At 41.2% G+C, this 14,744-nt stretch overlaps 1 protein-coding gene across 6 annotated transcripts in view; it reads right to left on the reverse strand.

Annotated features, from left to right (window-relative positions):
• Positions 1-2,301: 2,301 nt before the first annotated feature.
• The window catches only part of trak2 (trafficking protein, kinesin binding 2), a 74,293-nt gene continuing 61,850 nt past the window's right edge, over positions 2,302-14,744 (reverse strand). For all 6 annotated transcript variants that reach the window (XM_048534351.1, XM_048534348.1, XM_048534349.2 and 3 more), the window contains 4 exons: positions 13,858-14,162; positions 12,623-12,931; positions 11,245-11,344; positions 2,302-7,043 (listed from right to left, as the gene is read on the reverse strand). In XM_048534351.1, coding sequence (XP_048390308.1) covers positions 6,356-7,043; positions 11,245-11,344; positions 12,623-12,931; positions 13,858-14,162 — 1,402 coding nt within the window. In that variant the 3' untranslated portion in view covers positions 2,302-6,355. The remainder of the gene's footprint in view (positions 7,044-11,244; positions 11,345-12,622; positions 12,932-13,857; positions 14,163-14,744) is intronic.

Below are 14,744 nucleotides of genomic sequence, written 5' to 3' on the forward strand. Positions count from 1 at the left end.
GTAGTATTGAAATAGCATGAATTGTTAACACACAAAGTCCAGCACTTTCAGGTTAGTTACATCTTTCTAATGGAGTACCACAAGGATCATTGCTAAGTTATATACCACCTATATTTATGACTTGGAGGAAGGGACTGAGTGAAACGTATCCAAATTTGCTGCTGACATAAAATAGACAAGAGGGCATGCAGTGATGGGAGAGATACGTTGAGTTGGCAAAATCTTGTCAGATGAAATTTAATGTCGGAGAGAGGTCATGCATATTGTAATAATACTCCTACTTTGGTAGGAAGAATCAATGGGGAGAGAGAAACAGGGCAATGGAGGGGAATCTGGGTGTTCTTCTGCATCCTTTCTGTTGCTTGCACAAGGAGCATTAAGTATCAAGGCTGTTCAAGACAGCCGCAGAGTAGGACACGCCAGCTAGAGCTCGTCTGCTCACCAGTTTATTTTTTATTCTCCCTCTTTTCTGCAGTTTTTCTACCTCCCCCCAAATTTTAATTTCAACTACACCTCCTGGAGGGAATGGAGAACAGAAGCTAGTTAGAGTCCAGCCCGGTGCAGGAGAAGATTAAGCCTAGGCCAACCTGAGAGACAAGTCCAGGCAGGAGGTCTGCCCACGGAGGCAGCAAGCTCAGTGGGGATGGACTCAGTGAAAAGGACTAAAATTTTAGTCCTTTTCAAGATACATTTCATTCTTATTCTGGACTGAGTAAATAGAGAGTGTTTGTAAAACCAGCTAGACTTTTTTTTTGCTCTTTGAATTCTGCAACAAACACTTAGAAGTATCTGTACCTAGGTACGCTGTACCCAAGATGGCACACAAAGCAGCAACATTACAAACATTTCACTGCACTCATTCACGTATCCATGACAATAAAGGCTCTTCTATTTGAAAGGCAAATTATATTTTGGCTGTTATCACTCTGACCAGGACAGGGACTGTTGAAGTTTTAGAATAGGTGAGGCTGTGGGTGAAGCCACACCTAGGGTAGTGTAGTGTTCTGCTCCCCATACCCAATCTGAGGATAGTGAATGCCTGGCATTCTCTACCTCAATTGTAGAGGTTGGATCCAAAAATACTTAAAAAGTGGATAGATTTTTAAAACAAGAGTTGAATCCTGGGCAGATCAGCCATAATATTTAGAATGGTGGAGCAGTCTCGAGTGCTGATTCACCTACTCATCAATGTGCTGTTGAAACTCTTACTGCATTACTATTCTGGCTAGCTTTCCTCACTAATTTTTCCCCTCTCTATCGGTCATTTTTAAAAACTGTGTCTAATCTTTAGACTTGCCTTTTTTTAAAAACTCAATTATTTGCTCCTTTTTTTTAAGATAAAAAAAAGGATAAAGCTTGATGCCATCTTTAAAATTTCTAGTGAACCACAGATGGTAGGTCCATCCCTTGAACCCAGTATCTATACTGTGTATTCTTAAATATCCCCTTAATTCTATGCCACTGCATCTCCATTAGCCTAACCTTTAATGTGATTTGCTAATTCACTTTAGCCAGTTCTGCCTCCAAGTCCTCATAACTGCCACATTTACACTTAGTCTCTGATCTTTTCCCTTCTCCTTCAAAATGAACATGACATTATATTGTAGTTGCTGCTAATCTAGGGATGCCTTAACTACGAGATCATTCATTGATTCCCCTTTCAACGCACAATACCAGGTCTAGGACACTGTCCTCTCTGGTCAGCACCAGAATGTGTTATCCTAAGAAGCTACAAACTCATCTTTGTCTATGCAAATTGGGCCTTAAATGATCAAATCTATTAAGTGTCAAGTGTCACCACTGCAAAACTCTTCCCGTCTTGTGGGCTCTCGGTTGTCACCACTCCAAGGGTTTGGTAATAGTCTGCAAGTGGCCAAGTGTATGGATTCGTTTTGACATCTATAATTCAGTTATTACCAGGAATTAGAAAGATTAGGTAGCAAAGTCCAGTGATACTGTTTTATTAATAAGTGAGTGAATCCTGGTTGCTATTTTGACAGCTGCAACGCCATTTGGCTCCACTGGTCAGTGCTTCCATTTGTAATATTTGTTGCACAGCCATCTTTTAGAATTTGGACAAACCTCTCGCTGCTTCGAGAAGTAAGATGTGATTTGTTTCCTGTATTACATTCAATGTGAAGTTCCCTTCTCTCAATAATTCTACTGCCAGACACACCAAGAGCGACCAGACCACGAGACTTGAGAAATCCGACTCGCGTGTCTTCCACCACCAGGACTTCACATCAGCCCAAGACTGGAAACGACATAGTGAAAGTAACTGACAGAACCAACAACTGGGAGGATTTTACAAAAATGTTTTTATTTGGGAGTTGAAGTGACTCAGAAATCCCATGTAACTTTGCAGTTACATCAATTATTACAATATTAAATAATGCATAACAAATAGTCACAATAGTCACAATTGTTCTTGAGTAATTCTATAATATAAACTGCAAGGGCTGAGATATTAAATCCAGCTAGGTACCAACACGACTCATCTCTTGTATTTCATTGTTGCTAGAACATGAGGGTGGGACACGTCAAATATTGAAGTTAAAGCTAATAACTGAGGAAGCAAAACAAAAAAAGCTAGTCATGTACTGGGACAAGATTAATGCCCCCTACCCAAAATAAAAGTTTAGTGCAAGATTTTCCCAGAGACTGGCAAATGAAATGCCATGATACAGATGGTTGAGGATGGCTTACATTCAGTAAAGACTAACTGCTCACATTGCATACTGCCCGGAGACACAAACATCAGACAGGGCAAACTCCCTTCTCTGCATTGCCAAGAAACAGACATCTGGTCAAGGACCTGACACCCCAAAAGACAGACAAGGTGTTAGGATATTTTCTACCTCCCTGTCACACAGCTACAACACCTTTGGTCAGTCTACAGTCTCAATCTTACAAATATATATTTAATTATAAAAGAAATGAATCATGCAAGGCCAGAAGCAACAACACAGGTATCTGAATATAGACTCAATTGAGCTCTGAACAAATAATTGTTTCTTTCTATCTCTGCTTCCTAAATTAGCAAGGATCCTAGGGCCTGATGGGCATCAGTGACTTGCTCTTACTGAATGTGGCATTTAGACTGAAATGTGAGGTACTGCTCCATGGACAGCAGATTAAATTCAAACCAGCTCTGTAAACAGAAGGCACCTCCTCATAATTTCATTTGAAAAAGTACACAACGACATTTCAGTTGCATACAAGTGCAATTATCACCAATGTCCACAGTCAAAATTCTGTATTTAAAACAGAATGCGCATTTACAAACCATGGGAGGTTGAAACTGAAGATTTCAATATCTAGCTATTCAGTTTAACAGTACTTTGTTTGTGGTCCCATTAATCAGAATCTTGAGATGAAGTCTAGGCAAAACTAGACAATGTACAATGAGCACTGGGCAAAGGAATATTCTGCTCCAAGTCTCATTTGACAATTTTTACACAGCCACTGACCAACAGTTCAACTGGGAGACACAGTCTATCACAGCTACAGATACAGGTGCAACAGACGCTGTTAAAAGTGAGGACACTTGAAGGTTCTAGGTACCAAAGGGATCTGCATTCTCCTGTTTAGTACAACTACTGGATATCAAACAGCAAGTAATGACTATGCCATCTCTCTAATACACAAGTCATAGATGAGCAGGGATCCCTGGGTTTGTGCAGTCCAACCCAATACAGGATTGTCTCGATTAAAGTCTAAATCGGAAGTTGGTTGATTGCAAAATCCATAAGCAAAAAGTAAACCTCAAATCTTTGAAAAATGAAGGAACGTTAACGGTGAAAAAGAATTTGAATGTTGTTCTGCATTAAATTCCACAAGCTTCCCTTTCTTTATATTACTTTGGATTACAAACCAAAAAGTGCAAGTTATTTTAAAGTGCAAAACAGTATCTTTTGCCAAATGAAGTAGTGCTTCTTTTATGCTCAGGTTGGGAGAAATCCCGGAGAATCCACACGTACTGAACCATTTGTGGATGCAACATTTGAGTAGTGTTCAGAAAAAAGCCGGACTCTGCCTTTTTTTGTCCATTACTGCAACTTTGCAGATTATGGATGAACACAGTGAACCTACGAAAAAAAAACAATTTAACTGTTAAAAATGAACACAAAACTCTGCTGGGGTTGCCAACCCTCCAGGACTGTCTTGGAGTCGCCAGAATTTAGTGACTAATTTCAAGGGAACTGAAAGAAGCAATTCAAGATACAATAGATGCATTTATAAACAAAAAAACTTTTGAACGCATTACTTTTTAGGTTATAAAAAGGTGATCAAACTGTCCTTTACAGATAAAAAAATCAATAAAGAAATACCTAATTGGATAACAGAGCATTGCAAATACTAACAAGAGGAAGAATATGTCACATGGAGTATTGGGGGAGGGCATTGGGGTATGGAAATGGTGGAAGACATGTGGCAAACTGCCTGGCATGTGTGTAAAGAGTGTTGGCAACTCTAACCTTACACATAGTCAAGACAATATCACTACTTTGCCTGATTGAACCCCTCCCTGTTAGTCAAAGCACAGGCCGGAGTGTGAGCAAGAGAGAAAAAGAACAAGGGTTTCTGAATGCAGAGCAATTAAAATGCATTTACATGTTGAATAAAACAGAATCAGGCTGCATCATGCCAATAACACTGAGAATTCTATTAAAGTCTGAATATACTTGAGCCATGACAACAGGAACCATAATTACACTGTCAAGTCAACCTGGACTAAAATTTTCCCCTCTTCATTCACTCTACCACATGGGTTTGTTGTTTTTGAAATGACAAAATTGAATCAAACCATGCGCTCTTTGGCTGCAGTGAATTTACCATCCTTATTTTGTAAAGTTTGTCACATTCCGACAGGCTGCACCTTAAAATCCAAAAAAAGATAGAATCCATTGTGCCAGTCCCATGCTTAACAACCCAGCCTGTCCATTCCATTCCACTCAAAACCAAAACAGGCCAAAACTGCACAGTACAAAGAAATACAAATCAAACCCGTGACATTCTGATGCGTGACCAGCTCGTTTCACTTGCATTGCTAGTGATCCCACCTGAGGTTTTACAGACTCTTGCAAATTTTACAACTGAATTCAGCAGCCTGTGTCATATTAAGTTACAACATATTAGCAAACAGTGCAAAAAAAAGACACCTTAGGAATTTATATGAAATAATAAAACAACTCACAATAAAAGTATAAAGCTCAGCAACTGCACCCCACCCTCATCCACCCAAACCAGCTCCCATTATAAAGCCCTAGGTCACTTCTAGATAACACTTCATTTAATATACATGGTTATTAAACTACATGTCCTTCATTCCCCGTGTTGCTAAGGCCATGTATTATGCCAACTGATACTCTCACTGCAAAAATGCCAAGGGCACCCAATATCCAACTGAGCATATAGTAGATTAGCACAGCTTTGAGACTGACGTTGTGTCACCGTTACAGAATTGATTACAAAGACTCTCAAAAGAGATGCATGCAATACCTTGAGGCTGAAAAGCTTTCAAATTTCAGGCAAAAAAAAGTGTGCCAGGAGCCTTGTGAAACAGCTTTCAGAAAACCTAAACCATCCCAGAGCATTTAAATAAGGATTAATAAGTGACATTACAAAAGCAGAGTATTAAGGAGCACGCAGGCAGAAGTTAAAGGATTATTTACATTTCGTGACAAAACAGGTTCTGGTGCAATGACTGATTTCTAAAATGCCAAAATACATGTGGTTTGAAAATGCTAGTCAGTCATCGCAAACACTGATAGTGCACTGCGAGGTGTGGACAACAAAGGAATATAGCACAACTATTGGACTGGGGCAGTTAGAGTTTCTCAATTGTTGTATTCATTCACAACCATTTAATAGTGCTGCAAATTGTTACTAAAACTGTGCTTCTCCCACATAAAGCTTTCTGGAGCGTGCTTCAATGCGTTGTTTTGTGCTTCTAGCACTTGGTGGCAGAGCAGATATGATGATATAATATTCTTGTGAAATAGAATGAGAGTTGTGAATTGTGCTTAACTTGCAGAATTATTTCAATTGATAGTGTGAAGCTGTCTCGTTTTCATCATTCCCTTTGCAAAACCTCAAAAAAACCACTTTTACCACACTTCTCTTTCCTCGTTTTATTATAATCGGTTCTCTTCATTTACCCTCTCATCTCTTAAACCATTCCCATTTCCATTTCCTTCCTTGGCTCTTTCATGCTCTCTGCTTACTTGTGCACTTACGCTCACCATCCTGAGACTTTCAGGGGCCTTCCAACAACAAGAAAAAACCCTTTGTTCCACTTAGTATTCTGCAGTGGGGTAGGGGACAAACATTCACACCAGTGATACCTCAGTCATCACTGTGCCGATAAATCAGACGTAATTTCAGGCTGGTCTTCAGTTAAGTTGCCCACTTTTGGTACCGTAATGCCAAGTCCACCAATCACACTGGGGAGGCTCTGGTTCCGCCTTAAACCTCCCAGAAGGCTGCTGCCAGTTCCCATGAACACTGCTGCATCAGGTCTATGCTGCCTGTTCCTGCCTTCTACGCCCTCATCGTGCTCTTGGGTGCTCTTGGGGTTGACCACTTGGGCAATTCCCATCCTTTGCAGCTTCTTGACCAAGTTCAGACCGATGGGAGCAGAATCTGCACGGTTCCGCCCAGGCTTCAGGCAGTAAACCTCCTGGAGCAGCGTCTCAGCTGGCCGTGAAGCCAGGAAGTTGTCAATGGCCCTCCGTGTGTCAAAGGGCAAGGGCGATGGGCACGGAGAGCAGCAGGGCGAGTTCGGTGGGGTACAAGGTATAGCTAACGTCTTAGGGCGAGGCACAGGTGGGCGTTTCAAAAGGGGGCAATGATAAATGCCAGCAGAGATCCCACGATCGAGCAGCAGTTTGGTCAGGCTGCTTGTACTGCTCAGAGTGGTAGTTGACTCCCTTGTCTTCATGAAGGATTCATCGATGCTTGGACGGCAAGCACCTCTGGGGCTGTTGGAATTGATGTCGATGGACGATCCCCCTATGTTTGGCACTGGACCGTACATGAAACTAAAACAAAAAAGTGGAAGAGATAAATCACACAAATGGTCACATCAAATACCCAGCAAAGATATTTCACTTAAAGCAGGATTTCATCTCCTTGAGCCTAAATGATTCGCTCCATAAATAATATGGATATTTCCACTGCATAGCACTCCACCAACCACAAAAATCTATCCATGTTAAGTCTGATCAGTACATGACATCGTGGGTCACCCTGATCTTCAAAATCAGGGAGGTTATTGGACATTTATGTAAAATTGTTCGCCAAGTACTCTCTTTAAAAAAGGTAAGCACTGGAAGACAACATCATGTATTTACCTTCATTACACAGAAGAAAAGCCATTCAGCCCAACTGGTCTATTTTGAAGTTTATGCACCACATAAATCACTTTTATCCCTATCAGCAAATCCTTCTATTCATTTCTCTGACATGTGCTTATTTAGTTTATTTTAAATAAATCAACTCACTAATGACCAGCATTTGAGGGAGGACGAAGGAAGTGCTTCAAAGACATTGTGAAGCTCTCCTTGAAGTGGCAACACTGACATTAATGACTGGGAGGAGCTTGCTACCCCTCATTCAAAATGACAGCAAATCGTCCATCAAGCTGCCCCATACCTCAAGTTACAACATCTTAAAAGATGAGGCAGAACATCAGAGCAGTATCTCACTATTGTGGGGATGACCAGTCCTGAAGGAGTGAAAAGCTACAAGGTGAAGAGTTGTGTATACGTTTACTGGAAAGTTATTGTAACTCCAAGGGTTAAAATAGAAGAATGATTACACAAATGGGGCTTATTCCCTGGAATTGAAAATGTTGAAATTGATTTGGTCAAAGTTTAAAAAGGTACTAAGGAGAGAAAACAAGGTAAGGAGAGTGAATCTGTTTCCACAAGGGTGGCTATGTTTAGGGCATCGTCTAAAGATCAGAGCCAGACATTTCAAGAGTGAAATTAGGAAGCACTTTTTACACAAAGTGTGGCAACAGTTTGAAACTCCTTTATAACAGCAATTGATTCTAGATTAATTGTTCATTTGACACGTGAGATTGACAGAGATGTTTGTTACACAAAGTTATTAAGGGATTTGAGGAAAATAAGGAGTTACGATCTCTGAATAGCGGGACAGGGCGAACAGGCTAAATGGCTTACTTCTGTTGCCATGTTTAAAATTTGATACGGTAGTAGATGTGTTTAATTAGCCTCAATAAAAACCAAAAGAACTGCGGATGCTGTAAATCAGGAACAAAAACAAAGTTCGCTAGAAAAGCTCAGCGAGTCTGGCAGCATCAGTGAAGGAAAGAAACAGAAGTAACGTTTCGGGTTCGGTGGCCCTTCTTCAGACTGAACCTGGGATGTACATAGACTGTATTTCCTTGATTATAGAATAAAAAACACACAACATGGAAAGGAGGCCATTCAAACCAACGGTGTCTGTACTAGCTCTCAAGTAGCCCTAGAGTCAGAGTCATACAAAAGGGAAACAGACCCTTCGGTCCAACTTGTCTATGCCATCTAGGTTCCCATATTCCTCTAAACCTTCCTATTCACATACCTATCCAAATGTCTTAAATGTTAGACCTGTACCTGCACCCACCACTTTCACTGACAATAGAAGGCGTTTAGTGTCCAAGCAACCCATTGAACCCCTGGTCAAACATGACTCGTAGCAAGGAGTGTGTCATCCAGTCTAATCTCATTTTCCTGCTCTTGATCCATACCCATATTAGGTTAGAGCTCTTCAAAACCCTATTGAAGAACCTCTTTAATGTAATGAAGGTTTCTACTTTTATTACCCTTTCAGTCAGTTCCTGATCCCCCACCACCATCTCGGTGAAAACACCTCTGACCTTAAATCGGCGTCCCCAGTTACGAACACCTCAGCCAAGGGGAACAGGGCCATTCTAGCTACTCTATCTAGGCCTCTCTGGGGTTGGTTAGTTCAGCTGGATCGATTGCAAAGAGGAGAGTGATTCCAAGAACACAAATTCAACTCCTGTAAAGACTGAGGGAATCATGAAGGTCCCAACTTCTGAACCGCAAACAGATGTGGTGAACCTAATATTAAACTCACTGATCTGGTTAAGTCAGTCAGCTCTATTTCAAAGAAAACAACCCTAAACATATACAACAGTGTGGAGCTGGAGGAACACAGCAGGCCAGGCAGTAGAGGAGCAGGAAAGTTGACGTTTTGGGTCAGGACCCTTCTTCAGAAATGGAGAGGGGGAAGGGAGCTGGGAAATAATTGGGGTGGATGGGGCGGGGCAGGAAAGGTAGGTGCGATGGTGATAGATGAGTGCAGGTAGAGAGTGGTGGGGATTGGTCAGTGGGATGGGTGGGACAGATAGGTGGGAAAAAAAAAATGAACAGGTTGTGTCAGGTCAAGGAGGTGGGGATAAGAGGGAGGACCGGACATGGGATGAGGTTGAGGGTTTAAAACTGGTGAATTCTATGTTTAGGCCATCAGGCTATAGGCTCCTGAGGCAGAATATAAGGTGCTGCTCCTCCAGTTTGTGGGTGGTGTCATTGTGACATTGGAGGCGGCCTAGGATGGACATCACCGAAGGAGCAAGGGGAGGAATTACAATGGTTGGCAACCAGAAGGTGTTGTCATTTGTTGCGTACAGACTGCAGATGCTCTATGAACCTGATGTAGAGGAGGCCACATCGGAACCAATGGATACAGTAGACCGAGTTGGAGGATGTACAGGTGAACTCTTACTGGATATGAAAGGTTTGCTTTGGGCCTTGAATAAAAAGTTTGCGGGGGGGGGGGTTAAGAGTTGTAGGGGCAGGTTGCAGGTAAAGGTGCCGTGTGGGGTGGGGTTAGTGGAGAGTGTGGAGTGAGGGGTCCCTACAAAAGGCAGATGGGGTGCAGAGGGAAATGTGACGAACTATAGGTGGCAGAGGAGGTTGGTGGGGTGGTATGTGAGGGCCGGGGGATTCTGATTTTATTTTTGTTGGGGGCAGGAGGTTTGAGGGCAGAAATGTGGAAAATGTAAGAGATGCAGTCAAAGACATTTTTGATCATCAAAGGTGAGGTGGCGGGGGTGGTGTGTGCGTGCGTGTGGGGGAAGGGGCGCGGGGCCAAGGGCTGCAGTCCTTGAAATAGACGGACATCTGTGATGACCGGGCGTGGAACGCTCCATCTTGGGAGCACATGTGGCAGGAGCAGGGGCATTGGGAGTACAGGATCGCAATCGTCCGAGGCATGTGTGTGCGTGCGCGCGCGCGCATGTGTGTAGGTGGTGGAGTCCAGGTAACTATGGGAGTCAGTGTGCTTGAACGAGATGTCAGTGCTGAGGTGGTTACCAGGGATGGAGACGGAAAGGTCCAGGAAAAAGTGAGGGAGGTATCGGAGATGGTCCAGGTGAACTTGAGTTTGGGGTGAAAGGTGTTACTAAAGGTGATGAACTGTTCAAGCTCCTCGTAGAAGCAGTGCTGATACAGTCATCAATGTAGCAGAGGAAGGAGGTGGCCTGTCACTAAAAATTAGTCAACATCATTGTATATCCCTTCTGTACCCTCTCAAGGGTAATCACAATTTTCCCATAATCAACCTGAAACATTAAATCTGTTTCTCTCTCCAACGGTGCTGCCAACTCTAAGTATTTTCAACATCTGAACATTAATTTTGTTTTGTATAACTTCTTTCATACCTTCATTCAAGAAAAAATTTAGGCATCACCTTACTCAAGCTTTAAAATGTTTTATCTTGTCACAGGGATTGTTTCCCTTAAGAGGGGAGAACTGGCAAGGGTGTGTGTTCAAATTTAAGCAGGGACTGGATACAGTAAATAAGGAGGAAGTGGTTTCAGCAGCAGGAAAGTCGGTAACCAGATTTAAGAATAGAAACAGAGGGAAGAGGAGATATTTTCTAATGCAGTGAGTTGCTATGATCAGTATGCATTGCTTGAAAGTGGTGCAAGATTCAATAAATAGTATATAAACGTGCACACATGTCCTTTCTAAAAGAAAGGAAACTTGCAGTGCTAAATTGGAAAGAGCAAGGAGTCGTTCCAATTGGCTATTAGAAGCTGGAAATACAAAACAGGGGCTGAACGGCCTCTCTCGGTAACACATTCTATAATTGGAAACCTGGTAAATTTTCTCAAGTTCCTGCCATTTCAAAACAAAAAATTAAAACAGGGCTGCTGATAAATGGAGATGGAGTTCTATAGGAAAACAGTGTAGGCTCACAACTCGCCTTGTTGTGACTTGAGCAACATCTGTGGGATGGAGGATCCGGCAAGTCGTGAAGGTGAAAGTAGAGTTGGTTTGTGACAGACATTTGCCAGGATTTCGCACTAGATACAGAGACAAAGAAGAAAGATGTTCATGCTAGCAATGATGCAGATTTCACACATAATAGAGATCAAATTTTGTATGGGGTCCATTTTAAAAAAGATACATACATCAATGTTTATATACATCAACCTACACTTAACACCTTTGGCCACTTGCGAATTATTTGGTTGAAAGAGTTCAAAGCTTAGGCAAATCAAACATGAATTTAATTAAGTAATTTGTTTTAAAGCCCAGTTTTTAAATGCCCTTTTTCTCAATTAAAGTGATAAATGACATATTTCATGTTATTTTGGCACCAATTTAGTTGTATGCTATCCTTCAAGCATACTTTTTAATAATTATTCATAATCCCCAATTTTCAGTTCATTCCCCACAACACAACATGATCAGAATGCGAGAAGGGCATGAACTAAGCATCAAATTTCTTGTGCGTAACTTCAAAGTGAAATTGGATAAAAAGCCAGCTCATCCCTTTCCAATAAAAGGGTTACTTTTCATTTAAAAATATTAGTGTCAGCCTTTTGCTGTGGTTTGTTAAATGCAGATTACGATTCTTAATGCAGAAAAGATTCTTTTATTCCCTCATTAGATAAGGCATCTTGATGTTAAGCACCTGTATGGGGAAAACTGTAGTCTACATCGGGAAAGTTCTGTATACTTGACCACTGTCTGTAACACACTGGAAGGACAGTACTTAGGTAAATTAGTGCTATTTAACATGAAGCATGTCATGTATAAAGCAACGAGTGAAATAAGGCATAAAACCTGAGATTTGGAACAAATTTTAGAATCCTACTCCTGTCTGATTTATTGGGCTAATATATTGGTTCAAAGATCAGAACATGAGATTTATTCGGTTAAAACACAAAAGTGGCCAGAGAGGTTATTACATGTATATTTACACATTAGGTGCTGAATAAATTAGTTGCAGACACAAATCTGCAGAGATGACAGGATGTATGACTAAATTAGACGGTATTCCCATTGGGTCTGGTACAAGCTCCATTTAAGAAGAACATTGGTGAGATCAGAGACTGTAGAAGCAATTTATATAAATTCCTCTTTTTCAAAACCCAGGAAAATCTCCTGGCATTCTTCCAATGGGAGAAGGGAGCATAAAAGCTGAGATACAATGCAAATTTTAATTAGAAACTGTAGTCTGATGTACAACCTTACCAAAACATTCACACTTATTACTGTCCAATTCTTGCTCATCGGCTCCTATTGCACAAAGTTCCAGTTTATTAGTCCACTAGTTATTATGAAGCATAACTCACCAGCTGTTGCTTCCTGGGAAGAGAAAGTGGTCATTGGCAGAAAAATATCTGGTGGTATCTCCTGCATCTTTGGTAGCTGCTTCTCATTATCTTCATTTTCCTCCTTCTCCTTCGTTCCCTCGGGTGTAGAAGTGCGTTGGGCTTTGAAGGTGATCCCCTCCTCGCTGTCCTCCTCAAGATCAGACAGGTGATAGACATCATCTTCTGGCAGTGGCTCAAAGCCTTTAGTAAGGACCCCAGGTCGTGGGTCTAAAATTGTACCTAAGTTGGGCTGTGCTAACTGTTGCCACTGGTGCAAAGTCATAGAACCTACCAAGCGGGACGAAAAGACAATTTAAAAAACAGAATCATCTATAGGGTTAATAAGATAAACACATCATCAGCATAAAATATCAAAGTCACTGGTGGTAAATAAAACGAATACATGTTTACCATGTTTGGAATATAAAGGCTGAGCAACTATGTAGTAATTATGCTTGAACCGGCTATGTTGATAGAATTAATCTATAGAATATGATAGCAAAATGCATCTTGTTTCGCTTGCAATAATGCTGACAGCACTGTAGCAGAAAAGGTCTTTGGATATTGGGATAGGAATAGACGAGGCTTCGCACCAACTTTTGTAGAGAGTCAGCAATCTGTTTGATGACCCATGACCCATAAAACAGTCAAACTGAGCAAGAACAAGACAACAGATATTCTTCTTTTAAAGAATGCATAAAAGCTGAGATACAATGCAAATTTTAATTAGAAATTGTAGTCACCTTCAAGAAGAGGTACTAATGAGCTGCATGAAAAGACTAAGCCCCTGATTCCAAGGGAATTCTTTGAGAGTTTCTAAATGCAGGATCACAAATTGCTCTGCGTGTAGTCTTAAGATGAATGTTTTGAAACAATACATTAGTTGTCAAAATATATTGTGTTTAACTTGATGAACCAATGATTAAAAAGGATTATCTAAAAACATTGGCTACACAGCCTTGATCTACCCAATATAATAAATCATAATGTTTACAATGGAGGTTTGATTGCCTTATAATTGAACGGTGGAACTGGGCCCAATGGAATTTTGGTTTGGCCAATGACCAGCTTTCATCAGATCCTTCTTTATACCTAGTGCATTTCATAGCTGCCGCTATACTAAAATCTCACCATATGGTTGAGGTGTTCTGCTCAAATTAATGGCAATTACAATTAATAGTAAAATCTGACCACCCACAAGTGTCTACTCTTACCTTCTATTGGCTTGACTATCTGCAGCTTCTCCGGTAGGAACGTGCGGAAACAGCTGGACACTCCTGAAATACAGGACATCTCTGTTAGATCCGTGACATTGGTCCCTGTGGACACCACGCTCTCAGCTGGTGTAGTGGAGCTGCTCTCCTCATCTGTTGCCAGGGCCAACAGCTTCCGGTCCCACTCATCTTCGTAGAACATTTTCTCACTCAGGTAATTCTCCTGCCGTAAGGAAAGCCGGCGCAGGGCAGTGGCCACGTCTTTGGCCCCAGGGGTACCAGGCTTCCCGGTCTTCGAAAGATTGCTGAGAGATAAAATAAGAGCATGAGTGACAAGCCAAGGTGAATTAACTGACAATGAATGGCTGGTGACCACATTAATGTGCAACCAGAAACTCCTAGTTGCATGTCAATTCTAAGTGCACAGAAGAGGTGACAGTGAGTGTTAGTAAATTTTTATTTATTCGGAACATACCGCAAGCTATATGCAGATTACAACATCTCTGTTAATTCAATCCAGTGATATATTACACAGAGTAACAGGCTGTCAGTTGAGAATTAGATGTTTCACTAACTATTCTGTTTCAAACACCATCTAAAAGCAAAATAATGCACCCATGTAAACAAAGGAAAAGCCTTGGGAGAAATAAATTTACTCATCCATCTGATAGGCTCGATCCAACTCGGAAAAGAAATGTGTGTAAAATCAAAGAAACTACGTCACTCTATGCTAAGGAATTCCTTAAACCCACTGACAAATTAAGACTGGACTTTGTGCCATAGTCAGCTGCTTTACTATAATGTCAGAATTAAGGGAACCTTAACTCACTGCCTCAATATTATTCCTGTCATCTCAAATGCTCATCGAAACGTTGAATAGGGCAGAT

Source organism: Stegostoma tigrinum, chromosome 7, assembly GCF_030684315.1.
Source record: "Stegostoma tigrinum isolate sSteTig4 chromosome 7, sSteTig4.hap1, whole genome shotgun sequence".
Taxonomy (NCBI): domain Eukaryota; kingdom Metazoa; phylum Chordata; class Chondrichthyes; order Orectolobiformes; family Stegostomatidae; genus Stegostoma; species Stegostoma tigrinum.